Source organism: Gobio gobio (assembly GCF_949357685.1).
Source record: "Gobio gobio genome assembly, chromosome: 4".
Classification (NCBI taxonomy): domain Eukaryota; kingdom Metazoa; phylum Chordata; class Actinopteri; order Cypriniformes; family Gobionidae; genus Gobio; species Gobio gobio.
In genome coordinates, this window is record NC_137100.1 from 57,508,933 (window position 1) to 57,522,391 (window position 13,459).

The following is a 13,459-nucleotide window of genomic DNA, read 5'->3' on the forward strand; positions in this document are numbered from 1 at the left end:
TCGTTGCCCGTTGATCTCGCTTCTTGTGGTCTGATTTGTTGAAGGACTATCCAATTGCGTACAGAGTCATTTAATTTATGCTCGTTTATCACGCCTCTTGTGCAGTAGAAAATACTGAGCAGACTCCCCAGACCAATGTTCAATCTTAAATTTAGCTTGGCTGGTGATAGCCAGACAAGTGGATTTGCTGTTCACCAACAAAACTAACCTGATGAAGCTGTTTGGCCGAGAGCATATCAGCCTCCAAAGCACAATAAATACTGGTCGTGCTGATTTAATAGCAAAGCAATGGTGTATAAGAGGAAACTGTAAATTAGATGCTCACAACCAAACAATTATATGTTGTCTTTTCCCAGGCTGTGTATCATGTACAATCGCTGATCTCTGAGATGGCCGTGTGGGCCCGACGGGCCAGAATTTTCCCCCTGCAGTGCTGCCTACACCTCCTCCAGGGCCAGCGGTCCACCCTGTGTGTCTGATCCGCCCAGCCCTGATAACACCCATCCTGGGCTTCCCTCTCATCGGGCCACCTGGCTTCACTCCGGGCCCATCATGGGAGGATGCCTCTCCAAACCCAAACCAGGTGATGAGCATATAGAAAACCCTTAGTCTTTGTAGAGTTCCCCGTTGATTAAATCCTGTAATAATTGAGACTTGTGTCTCCAGTCTCTCCACCTATATATAGGTCAGTTAATGTGGCCCCTGACTGCTGTTGTGATGTGGCTTTCCTTTAGTGCAGGAGGAATTTTAATGCTCTTAATTGCTGTGTTCAAGAGGATTAGACAGTGGAATATGAGTTGTGTTTCGAATGTTTCACAATGTATCGCTGTTTCTGTTCTATGGCAGCTGGGGGAGGGGGTACTACCAAGGGGCAGCAAAACGACTTTCATCTGTCCAAAGACTCCAATTGTGAAAGTGTGATTGTGGGTGTTGGATTTCAGAGGGCGCAGAGAGAGGCAGAACAGTCCAAGCCAGTCAGTCACTTTGCTTTGAAAATTACCTAAGAAATGACTATGACTTTCTATTCTGTTTTTAGCATACAGTATGTCAGAGCACTGGGATCCCTAGGGAGTTGTTTCACTCATTGATTTGATCACAAACTTGCAAAATGTTAATCTGTTAAGGTTCCTGTCATCTCAAGAACAGTGAGTGTGGGCCATTCTCAATAAATGGTGCCATTTGGGCCTGAAAAGTTCAGGATTTTATCCAGCAAGCATTGTTCATTTTGACAGCAAATTTTGATTTCGTTTTTAGTCATGTTTTAGTAGGGATGCACCGAATGTTCGGCAGCCAAAATTATTCACCTGAAAATAGTAAAAAATTCACTTTCGGTGTTCGGCCGAATAAGTGAAAAGACTGAATACATTTTACCGAACAATGAGGTTTTTGATGACGCGATCAAATATAGCAACCAGCGTGTGTGAGAGAGGCGCGCACGCTTCTAAATGCAGCAATGCAGCACATGTCGGAAGTGTGGAAGCATTAAGCCTTGTTTATACTTTCATCTGGCTCCGCAGCGTTAGCCTCCGCTGACTGCGCATGTGCCTCGTCCGCTTGGCACTCTGCGATGGCGTAATTTTTGCTGCGTGCACCCTCGTGCTCGTGCGGACGTGTCGAGGGAGAAATACCTGTTTAAACCTGGTCTCTTTTGTCCACTTTCAACCACTTCTGTCGTGATTTCTACGAGGGGAGGGTCTATGGGCAGGTAAATGTATGGGGGGGGGGGGGATATTTCAGATATTTCGTAACAAGGGGTGCATCTCAATCAGCTCCCTGGTTCAGTAGTCAGGGCACTGATCAGGACATAAGTCAATGTGCTGACTCCCTGATCAGTGCCCTGACTACTGAACTAGGGAGCTGATTGAGATGCACCCCTTGTTTCGAAATATCTGAAATATCCCCCCCAAACCCCTGGGGGCTGTTTGCAGACACTGTTCTGCTGAATTGTCTAAGCACCCTCAAATGCAAGTTTTTATTCAGTGCTGAGTTATACAGGCTTGCAAAACCTCTCATGAACAAACAAACAAAATTTGATTATGATTTGATTATGATACCTGTAGGCATAATAGGCCAAATATAAGATAAGATGGCCAAATATAAATATTTAAATAAAAATATATATATATATATTTTAAGTTATATTGTACTTTGTTTGTATAATGTCTGCTGGAATTCTAAAAATGTTCAGTGTTAAATAAATATTTTTAAATTGTAGTTTTGTTAAATTTTTTTTATTTTATTTTAAAAGCAAGACAAAATAGTAAAAAAGCAAATTTATGCAATGGTGAAAAAATTGGCAAAATACATAGAAAAACCGCGTTCGGTATTTGGCTTCGGCCTTCGGCCAAGTGTTTTATTATTATTCGGCTTTGGCCAAGAATTTTAATTTCAGTGCATCCCTATATTTTAGTCATTTGAAGTTATATTAAAGTTTGAACATTCAATACAGACATAGATTTAACTGCTTTGACATATACCATGTCTTGATTTATCTTAAAATTATTATTATTAGGCTGCTGTATTTGTGTAAATGTAACCCCTCCTGTTCGAACCGCCCCGCTCTAAGCGGGACTCGAACCCTGGTCCGCCGGCATGAGAGTCAGACGCTCTAATAAGGAGGCTAAAGGCTGCAACCTCTAGTGTCAGTCGCTAGAGCATCTCTTGAGATCAGAGGAGTGAGGTTTACTCGTACAGCAACTACTAGCTGGCCTCCGTTACACTCACCTCCCTTAAACCTCACTCCCATCTGGGTCACTGTACCAATGTAACCCCTCCTGATTGAACCGCCCCGCTCTAAGCAGGACTCGAACCCGGGTCCGCCGGCATGAGAGTCGGACTCTCAAACAAGGAGGCTAAAGGCTGCAACCTCTAGCGTCAGTCGCTAGAGCATCTCTTGAGATCAGAGGAGTGAGGTTTACTCCCACAGCAACTACTAGCTGGCCTCTGTTACATAAATACTCTCCAAAACGGACATTTTGACATAATGTTTTGTATATTTGTCCATTCAGACACGAAAGAGAGCTCAATTCAGTACTCGCACGCTGTAAGAGGTAGCTTTCTGTGTACGGCTGCGTGCTTCAGAGTGTATGCGCACAGAAAACTGCACTGAATACAGTTCTCTTCTGTGACGTCAGGCTTATTCAGATCTGTCCAAGTGTCTACTCTTCTTTTTCTCCCAGACGTTTACATTTTTGAACGTTTTATGAGACACGCATCAAGCGCATGCCAACTCATGTCCCACGGGTAGATCAGCACATTACAATTCAAATGTGCGCATCTACCACACACGCAGGACATCAGTTCTGAACGGATCTCATTCTCTTCCCAAATCATCCCACCCTAACATTTTCGTCCAGTTTTTATTCATTGTCGAAAATGTCAACATTGAGTTTCTGTCTTTTAGAAACTAGTTTTTATTTAGTTATCGTCTCAGTGTTTCCCCTAGAATTTTTTCCAGCAGCGGTGCTGTTACGTGCCGGAGGTTGTTACCAAGCCGCGCGTCGGGGGGCCCGGGGGCATGCACCTCCGAAAAAAAAAAAAAAAAAAAAAACCTTAAACCATGACTTCTGGCAAGTTTTGTGGATAGAAATAGACATTTTGAACATTAAAATCCAAATTTAGCTTTTCATTAGTTTAAAAGGTGACTAGCTTATAGCCTATTTTACTTCAATAACCTGCAGGGACGTTCAAAAAGTTCCTAAGGGGCAAGGGCTTGAATGTAAGAAAGGGGCAAAAATATATGTAAATGTGAATAAATGTAAAAATTTAAATTAAAAAAAGTGTTTGGATACTATTTTATGTTTTTGCAAAAAGTCTCATGCTTATCAAGCCTGCATTTATTTAATCAAAAATACCGAAAAAAAAAACAGTAGCCTAATATTGTGAAATATTATTACATGATGTTTTTTTTACCTTTTTATTAATCAAATATATATATATATATATATATATATATATATATATATATATATATATATATATATATATATATATATACATACATACATACATACATACATACATACATACATACATATATATATATATATATATATATATATATATATATATATATATATATATATATATATATATATATATATATATATATATATATATATATATGAGCATCTCTTTTTCTTTTTTTTAGAGCATCACATATCATACAAGAGCTGCAAGTAATTGCCTTTTGTTGTTTGATTCACATTAATGGCTCAATCGTCACCAGGTTTATTAGATGCTGCCCCTTTAAGACGCAGATCTAATATCATTCTCCCTTTAATTTCTCCCAACTATTTACGCCCATTTAAGCTAAACTGTGTTTAAGTGAATACTCTCCAAGCCTGTCATTTTGAGATATAGGCGCTGCGCCGCTGTGAATACATTGTAGGGGAAACACTGCCGTCTCGTTTTCATCTGTGACAAAATGTTGTTGACGAAAATAATGACGATTTGGATTTGGAAACACACATTTTATGATTGTTGTAATTTTAGATATATAGATCATTATAGATAATTATATCTGAGATTTTGAGTGTGGTTTCTTCCACTAAATGAGCCCTTAGATGAGTATGTTCACTGAATGATCTGTCAGATGTTATTTTCTCTGTTCTGACACTGAAAACAAAGCGTCTGGAGCCAGCTCTGTGATGGCGAGTTTTCTTTTCTTTCCTTTCCTCCGCCGGCTCAGTCATCTTGCATGATTTTCCATTGATTTTAATTAAGCTTCACTCAGCAGGTGTGAATTCCTGTGTGATTAAAGCATAAGAAGCAGGCCCTCAGCACATTTTTCCGGCCAGAGAGAAAGCCAGCAAGATTGGACTGTAATGGAAGCACATTGCACAATCACCTTATATAAAGACTATACATTAAATAGTGCTTCACTTTCCAGTGTTCTTCTCCCAGCTGCGTCCAAACGTATGATGCTATTTCTACAGACTACAGAGAAATAAGCACTGTACTTGTACACTCTTAAATAAATAAAGGTTCTTTATTGGCATTTATGGTTCCATAAAGAACCTTTAACATCCATGGAACCTTTCCACTGCACAAGTTTCTTTAGATTATTAAAATGTTCTTCTCACTAAGACAAAATGTTTTTTTAAGAGCTGCTCACTAAAAAGTTCTTTGGGGAACCAGAAAGGGTTCTTCTATGGCCCTGCTGTGAAACCCCCCTTTATTATACCTTTATTTTGAAGAGTGTATATTAGGTTAAATTTCACTTGACTTTGCTATGAAACATCAAACATGACAAGTCTGTCTGAAGCCAGTTTCTTAATGAGGTACCTACATATTAAAAATGCTATCTATTTTGTCATTGCACATCATTTGCCATGGAGTTCAATATAGAGCTTACATTTGAAATAAATCCTAATGCATTGTATAGTTAATTGCTCCAATTAAAGGTGACGGGATTACATTTGAATTTAGCAAACAAATCGATTAGCTATCTGAAGAACAGAATCTTGTCTTATTCTCTTTTGTACTTATATCATGCAATTTTTTTGCAGTAGAGGTCAAAGTTGAGCTCAATCTTTTGGCCAAAGAGAAGGAGGTGGACCTGATGTCTCCTAACGGAAAGGCCAGTCCATTTTCAGAATGCAGACCCAACGGATCTCTGGGACACTGTTCCGACGAGGACAGCATGACGCTGCGACCGCAGCGGAAACACAGAGATTTCATAGAGGCGTCTGTCTGCCACGTAAAAGACCTCGAGAATGGACAGTAAGTTTTTCCATTTATTACTCCTATAGGGATTTTTAAAGCATTATAAGCCATGATCCAAGCCAACCAGCTACAACATTACAAACTTTGATTTGAAGCAAAAAAGTATTTGAAATAATGTTTACAAAAGGGGGTTTTCTCAGCGATGTCATAGAACAGTGGTTCCCAAATTTTTTAAAGTGGCTTTTAAAAAAGGCAAAGCTTTTCTGACCCTATTAAATGTATGTGTCATGTTCTGAAAATTCCATTAATTTCATTCAAAAATGAAATCAGTATCAACAAAAGCCATCAGCTGCATCTATATGTATTTATACACTGTTTATTAATGCTGCTTAGAGGTGGCAAGAATGTAATTACAATGGCATATAAATGTTGAGAGATCCGAAAATCTTAAAAATGGTGCATTTGGAAAACACATTTCAAGGTAGGAAGGCATCAAGGCACGTCCGAATCTAATGTTAGCTTCACTTCCTGTCTCCTGAGATACCTTCACCTTCATTTTTGAAGGCAGCATATGTATCCTTCGCTGCCTTTGATATCCCACAATCCTGTGCGTTCCGTTCTGTGACAGTTGAGCTGGAAAAAAAGATGGTGTCCGAAAGTTGCGTTTGCTGGTCCGTTTGTGTGTAAATGTAAATTTTTTACCAACATTTTCCCACTTCTGATGTCATGTCTTGCGAGAAATGACTAATGTTGTAATTAAATAATTTGTTTAGTTCTCACCAAAGCTCTCTCTATTTTGCTGTAGATCATTAAACTGTTACGCTGCCTCAGTAGTCTGTCCGAAACTAGTTTCGTGAGGTGCCTTCATGCGCAAACGCTACCTTATAAGTCATTGTCTGATAAGGCAGCGAGGCAACGAGTCAGCTGCCTAGGTTTTCGGACGGAGCCAATGTTTCGCATAAAAATGTTCAATAGAGAAATATGAAAGAAACAAAGTGTTGCTCTTAAATATTAAACTAAAACCACCAGTAGGTGTCTTAAAGGATTAGTTCACTTTTAAATAAACTTTTGCTGATAATTTACTCACCCCCATGTCATCCAAGATGTCCATGTCTTTCTTTCTGCTGTCGAAAAGAAATTAAGGTTTTGGATGAAAACATTCCAGGGGTTTCCTCCATATAATGGACTTCAATAGGCTCCAAACGCTTCAAGGTCCAAATGACAGTTTCAGTGCAGCTTCAAAGGGCTTTAAATGATACCAGACGATGAATAATGGTCTTATCTAGCGAAACGATCAGTTTCTGCGAGAAACCGAGCAGTATTTATGCTATTATTTTACCTCTTTTCAGATGACCGTGTCATCTCTGAGCTCAGCCATAACTTCCGCCAAGTGAGGTCAAATACGATCATGGTCATAGATGTATACGTAGATGCAGTAGAATGAGGCATCTACGATCGATATATCTTTGACCACGATCGTATTTGACCTCACTTTGCGGAAGTTATGGCTGAGCTCAGAGATGATCACACTCGTCTGAAAAGAGGTAAAATAATAGCATAAATACTGCTCGGTTTCTCGCAGAAACTGATCGTTTTGAAACTGAGGAATTTGAAAAAAGAAAAAAAAAAGTTAATTTAATTCATACAAATTATATGTTTCAACTTGGTGGGTTTGGCAGACGTTCCCTTAGCGCCGTGGCAGCGGGTCAAAGTGTTCTCGAGTATAAATATGCAGCTATTATGCACGTAGGTGATTTTGAATTGATATTTCATGTCGATACACAATTGCACACTTAAAACTGATTTGAACTAGTGTTTAAATATTTGTAAGGCTGGTGAATCTATAGAACAATGCAAGGAAAACGAACTTTACCGCACTCCGAGAGTCCCCTAGTGGTCGGGAGCATTTCCGTTGTGTTGTGGCTATTTCGTTGGTTTGTGGCTTTTTCGTTGTGTTGAGGCTTGATTTCGTTGTGTTGTGGCTTGATTTTGTTGTGTTGTGGCTTTATTTTGTTGTGTTGTGGCTTTATTTCGTTGTGTTGTGGCTTTATTTCTTTGAGTTGCGGCTTTTTCGTTGTGTTGTGGCTTTATTTTGTTGTGTTGTGGCTTTATTTTGATGTGTTGTGGCTTGATTTCGTTATGTTGTGGCTTGATTTCGTTGTGTTGTGGCTTGATTTCGTTGTGTTGTGGCTTAATTTCGTTGTGTTGTGGCTTTATTTCGTTGTGTTGTGGCTTTATTTCGTTGTGTTGTGGCTTAATTCCGTTGTGTTGTGGTTTTATTTCTTTGAGTTGCGGCTTTTTCGTTGTGTTGTGGCTTGATTTCGTTGTGTTGTGGATTTATTCTGTTGTGTTGTGAACTTATGTATGCTTTTTAAATGTCGTTGTATTGTGCACTACTGGGCCACCGTACCTATCCCCAGGGGTACACTAAAAAAATATTTAAGGTTTTTTAATACTGAAGAGTCTGTTTTCCCCCCGGTTGGTGGTGCATAAGTGACATACTTCAGTTGTAACCTTTGATGAATGCATCAGTATTGGGTTGTGTTTTGGACATTCAAGCTGTGATCATATGTGTTCTGTTGTGTTTGGCAGAATGCGGGAGGTGGATTTGGGGGCAGGTCGTGCTCTGCTCATTAAGGAACATGGAGAATTCTTTGCAATGGGACACAAGTGCCCACATTATGGGGCTCCACTGGTCAAAGGTGAGGGGCGTCCTGTGGAGCTCTCCTGGTCCTCTACATTCCATAGCTTGGGATACCAATAGCTCAACTATTTGGACTGAATGTTGTCTATTTACTTAAATATTTGGCTGTATTTTATAACATGCTGCTATTAAACATGTTAAACGTGCTTTTAAACATTACTGTGCATACAATTCTCCTCTACTAGGTGTGCTTTCAAAAGGACATGTGCGATGTCCATGGCATGGGGCATGTTTTAACATCGCTACGGGTGATATTGAGGATTTTCCTGGCCTAGACAGCTTGCCTACCTTTCAGGTAACACACGTTCCTCTTCAACCTTAAACTTCCACTGGGCCATTAAAGGGTTAGTTCATCCAAAAATGGTTGCAAAAATGATCCCATAATTTACTCACCCTCAAGCCATCCTAGGTGTATATGACTTTCTTTTTTCAGCCAAAACACAAAGAAGCAATGCGTTTTTGTAAGAAAAATATCCATATTTATCACTTTGTAAACTATAATCACTGGCTTCCGGTAACGGCCATACGCAAGTCTAGTTCTGGCGGAAGAGTGACCTCTGACCCGATGCATGTCGTAGGAGTAGCGTAAGCTTAGGTGAGAGTAGACGTCTCTCGCGGTTCAAACAAATAGTGCTGGGAAACAAATTTAAGCCCCTCTTCTCTTATATCTGAATCCTCCAATATTTCTCTTTAAAAATTCTCGTTTTAGACTTCTAATTTGTGACCGGTGTTTTGTTTTGCTCTATCCTCTGCTCTGTCAATATGTTCTGCGTCGGGTCAGAGGTCACTAGACTTGCGGACACCCGTTACCGGAAGCCAGTGATTATAGTTTACAATGTTTTCTTACAATATGCATCGCTTCGCTTCAGAAAGCCTTTGGCGTTTGGATTACTTTTATGATGGATGGATTTTCTCGGCTTCAAAATCTGGTATGGTACCATTCATTCCCATTATAAAGCTAGGAAGAGCAAGGATATTTTTTTAATATAACTCTGATTGTGTTTGGCTGAAAGAAGAAAGTCAGCTACACCTAGGATGGCTTGAGGGTGAGTAAATTATGGGATAATTTTCACTTTTGGGTGAACTATGCCTTTAAGGAATCTATGTTGTTCTGTTGTATGATGATCTTAAGGACTCTACATTTTACATTCATGGGAAAACACACACACAGTACATTTTTAATTGTATATTTATTTATTTTTATTTAAATAAATAAATGTATAATATTATTATTAATAATACATCAATACATTTATATAAAAAATCATTATATACATACACATATATATATATACACAGTAAATATATTTTATATATAATTTTCAAAAATATATGAAAAGTACATTTTTATGTAATATTTATTTATTAGTATTAAAATGAATTTGACTTACTCCTCAGAGATGAATGAGTCAAAGCGATTTCTGTAAGGAAGTAATATACAGCTATAAGATAATATAAGAATCATGACTTTAGTGCGAAAATGTTCACAAGTTGAAGCACAAATAGTGAATGAGATCTGTTGATTTGAAAAAAATGCATATTACCAAATCCCAACAAGACATAGAGAGGGAGTACATGCTGCTGATCAGAGCAGAGAAAATGATCCTCAGCATGTGTCATCACTAAACAGTGGGGGTGTTTTCATAATCCCACTGTTATGTAATAATCTGTCGTGTCAACTTTTTCCCCTCACTTTTTCAGGTCAGAGTCGAAAAGGAGAAGGTGATAATAAGAGCAAACAAGCAGGTAAACAGTCTCTCTGCGTCTGCAGTATGTGTGTAAAGAGAGTTAAATTTAACAACAGTTGTAAATGATGATGTGGGGAATCGTTTGTTTCCTGACAGGCCCTTCAGACTCAGCGGCGGTCAAAGGCCATGTCAAAATGTTCTGCTGTCATCAATTCCAGCACTGGATTCAGCCACGTTCTCATTATTGGATCAGGTTGCAGCCATAATGTTATAAAATGCACTAACATAGGGGTGAATTCCCAGGGTTAACTATTTCATGTGTGATAAGCTCTTGTGTCTGGTTAAACTGGATTTCAGGTAATATGACAGCATTTTTTGCACTGAAATACCGTGTGCACTCTTTAGTGGATTCACCCTTTGATGTTTTGAGTAGTAAACCTATATAAAGCTCACGTGTCGCTTAATTCTGTAGCTTTACAACCTTGTCAACTGGGTTATATACATTATTTTTTAAATAGTAAAACTGAAATTGCTTCTTGCTCATATTATATTTGGATGTGGGTGACGTAACTTGATGATGTACCATAAAGGGGACTTTAACATGCCATGACAAAAGAAAAGACTCACACTGAGCCATTTCTTTACATAATTTCCTGTCCCAAACAGATTTTAATTTGATTTCTTATACATGTTTTATGGCAGCCTAGATAAGAAGCTGAATTTCTACATTTGGTACAGACTAGACAGATTCAAATGTTAGATTCTATCTTTAAACATAAGACAATGCAATTACTGATTGTTAAGTTAAAATAAAGATAACATGTAAGAGATAACATCAAAAGCATTGGCTAAAACCATGCATTTATACACTCTCAGAAAAAAAAGGTACAGTGGAGGTACAATTTTGTTCCTTGGGGAACAAAAGGTATAACTGTACATGTAAAGGTACATAATTGGTCCTTAGGGTACAATTATACCATTGTTTTGCTCTACTTAGAGCAGGGGTAGGTAAGTTTGGTTCTAGTGAGTTGTTGTCCTGCAGAGTTTGGCTCCAACCCTGAAAGACATCTATAGAAGCTCTTATTGAGAATGAACAGAGGTTTAGATGTTGATGTTTTATTGAAAATGTTTGGTCATCATTATGGTGATCGGTGTTTCATTTAGTTGGGCAGTTTGATTCTTGGCTTTTTATGTGAGTTTGTGGTTTTTGTTACAGTGTTAACAAAACACATAAATATGTTCAAATCAAAAGAAGCCATAAATGAAAATAGTCTTGAAGAAAAATGTTTGACTAAACTGATCACTTATTAAAATATATTAACAAAGAATATTCACCAACAATACTTTCTTGCCACAGATCAGACATTCTGAATTTTGATTTTTAAATACATTCCAGGGTAAAAAAAAAGTTTAGACACACACATATAACAAGAATCAGCATATGAATCTCAACAATGGTGACATACTTAATGCTGCAATGCATGCTGGGAGCCATGAGTTTTATACTGTGGTGGCTTAGTAGGGTTGGAGCTAAACTCTGCAGGACATCAGCTCTCTAGGAACTTGCCTACTCCTGACTTAGAGGTACAAAAACGTACCCTTAAGGGTACCACCCCAGTGACGGTCACTTGTATCTTAAAAGGCACAATTTTGCACTCTTTTTTGTGTATTCAGAGTGTATTAAGATTACAGTTCAAGATCACAAAAAAACCTGACATTTCAGTCAGCTCAATAAACTACACCTGAATAAAAAGATACATCACAGTTTCCACAAAAAAATGTTAAGCAGCAAAACAGATTTCTGAAGGAGCATGTGACACTGAGAACTGTAGTAATGATGCTGAAAATTATGAACAATAATGAATAAAATATATTAAAATAGTTCATAGTTAAAACATTTTTTTAATACTATTTCACAATATTACTGTTTTAACTGTATTTTTGATCAAATAAATGCAGCCATAAGAGACCTATAAAAACCTTACTGCCCTGAGTGGTAATGTCACATTTTGATATTGAAAGTACTGTCAAACTGATATTAGTAAACCAAATGGTCTCCAAAAGGTTGTGTCAGAGGGAATACCAAGCACCTGCTCTGACCTCTGTTGATGTTCTCACTCAGGTCCTGCTGCTCTGGTGTGCGCTGAGACTCTGAGGCAGGAGGGCTTCACTGACCGTATAGTGATGTGCACCATGGACAAACATCTGCCTTACGACAGGCCTAAACTGAGTAAGGTTTGTACACAGAACAGTCCATAGAACAGTGTGGGATCTCAGGTTTACAAAATAAAATGAACATAAGACTGCTTGTCCAATACAACGTTTTATTTTGACCACATGTGTGCTAAACTGCAGCAGGTGCAATAATATTGATTTGATGCTTTTCTTCAGTCTTTAGACAGCACAGCTGAGCAGCTGCAGTTGCGCTCCTCTGACTTCCTTCAAGTGCACGATATAGAGATACTATTAGAGAAAGAGGTGAGTCCTTTACTTCATTTAATGAGGGAAAACAGACTCATTGGAAAAACGTACCTGTGGCAACATTTCTGCCCAGTAAGTGACGATAAAAGCATGTTTAGGTTTATCTAAAATGGATAAACGTGAATCTGGCAACATTTTATTACATTGGGTGGACATATCGTGGGAGTTCCGAATTTAAATGTCAGGTAAATGCCACTAAAAGTGTTAAAGGGGTCATGAACTGCGTTGTTTTATTGTTTTATGATGTTTCCTGGGCTGCACTTATAATGTTAGAATGCTTTTTACATCAAAAAGGGTCATCATTTATAAATTAAAGGCATTTTTCCTACCCTGATTTTAGCCCTCTGATTTGAAGGGGCGTGTCTGCTGTGAGACTTCAGTGTAAACACCCACTGCTGTGATTGGCTAACGTATTTTCATTTTAAAATCTCTTTTTTTACTCTCGCAGCTCTCACAACTAATCGTGAAAACTGTTGCATTACACGTAGATCTATGGCATTATATTAAGATCGTGGCATGAAAGGTTGCAGTGATGATCATTGTAGCCGATCACACACTTGTGTTGAGCGCATGAAAGCAGTGATCTCATCATTGCAGGTTTTGAATCAATGAATCGTTACATTTCAGATGAGGCATTAGGATTAACACAGTTACTTACATGTTGCTTTACTGTTGAACCCAGTCACTGCACAATATTTTGTAATCCTCAACGGCTTGATCTGGTTTAACACTAGGCCTATGTTACATGTGTGAATTGATGGGCGGGGCTAAACAGGCAGTGATGAAGTAGGCGTTGATTTTCTTCTGCAGAGGCGGTGCTTGCCTCCCTTTGACGTCATAGATCCCCACTTTGAAAAACCTAGGGTGACCATATTTTGATTACCGAAAACCAGGACACTCGGCCCGGCAATGAGATACT

At 38.5% G+C, this 13,459-nt stretch overlaps 1 protein-coding gene across 1 annotated transcript in view; it reads left to right on the top strand.

Annotated features, from left to right (window-relative positions):
• Nucleotides 1-552: 552 nt before the first annotated feature.
• aifm3 (AIF family member 3) overlaps nucleotides 553-13,459 on the top strand; it is a gene marked incomplete at its 5' end in the record, with an annotated part of 40,398 nt that continues 27,491 nt past the window's right edge. Inside the window, 8 exons of the mRNA XM_079815169.1 lie at nucleotides 553-583; nucleotides 5,514-5,724; nucleotides 8,260-8,369; nucleotides 8,557-8,666; nucleotides 10,073-10,117; nucleotides 10,216-10,312; nucleotides 12,182-12,294; nucleotides 12,451-12,537. Of these exons, the coding sequence (XP_079671295.1) occupies nucleotides 553-583; nucleotides 5,514-5,724; nucleotides 8,260-8,369; nucleotides 8,557-8,666; nucleotides 10,073-10,117; nucleotides 10,216-10,312; nucleotides 12,182-12,294; nucleotides 12,451-12,537 (804 nt within the window). The remainder of the gene's footprint in view (nucleotides 584-5,513; nucleotides 5,725-8,259; nucleotides 8,370-8,556; nucleotides 8,667-10,072; nucleotides 10,118-10,215; nucleotides 10,313-12,181; nucleotides 12,295-12,450; nucleotides 12,538-13,459) is intronic.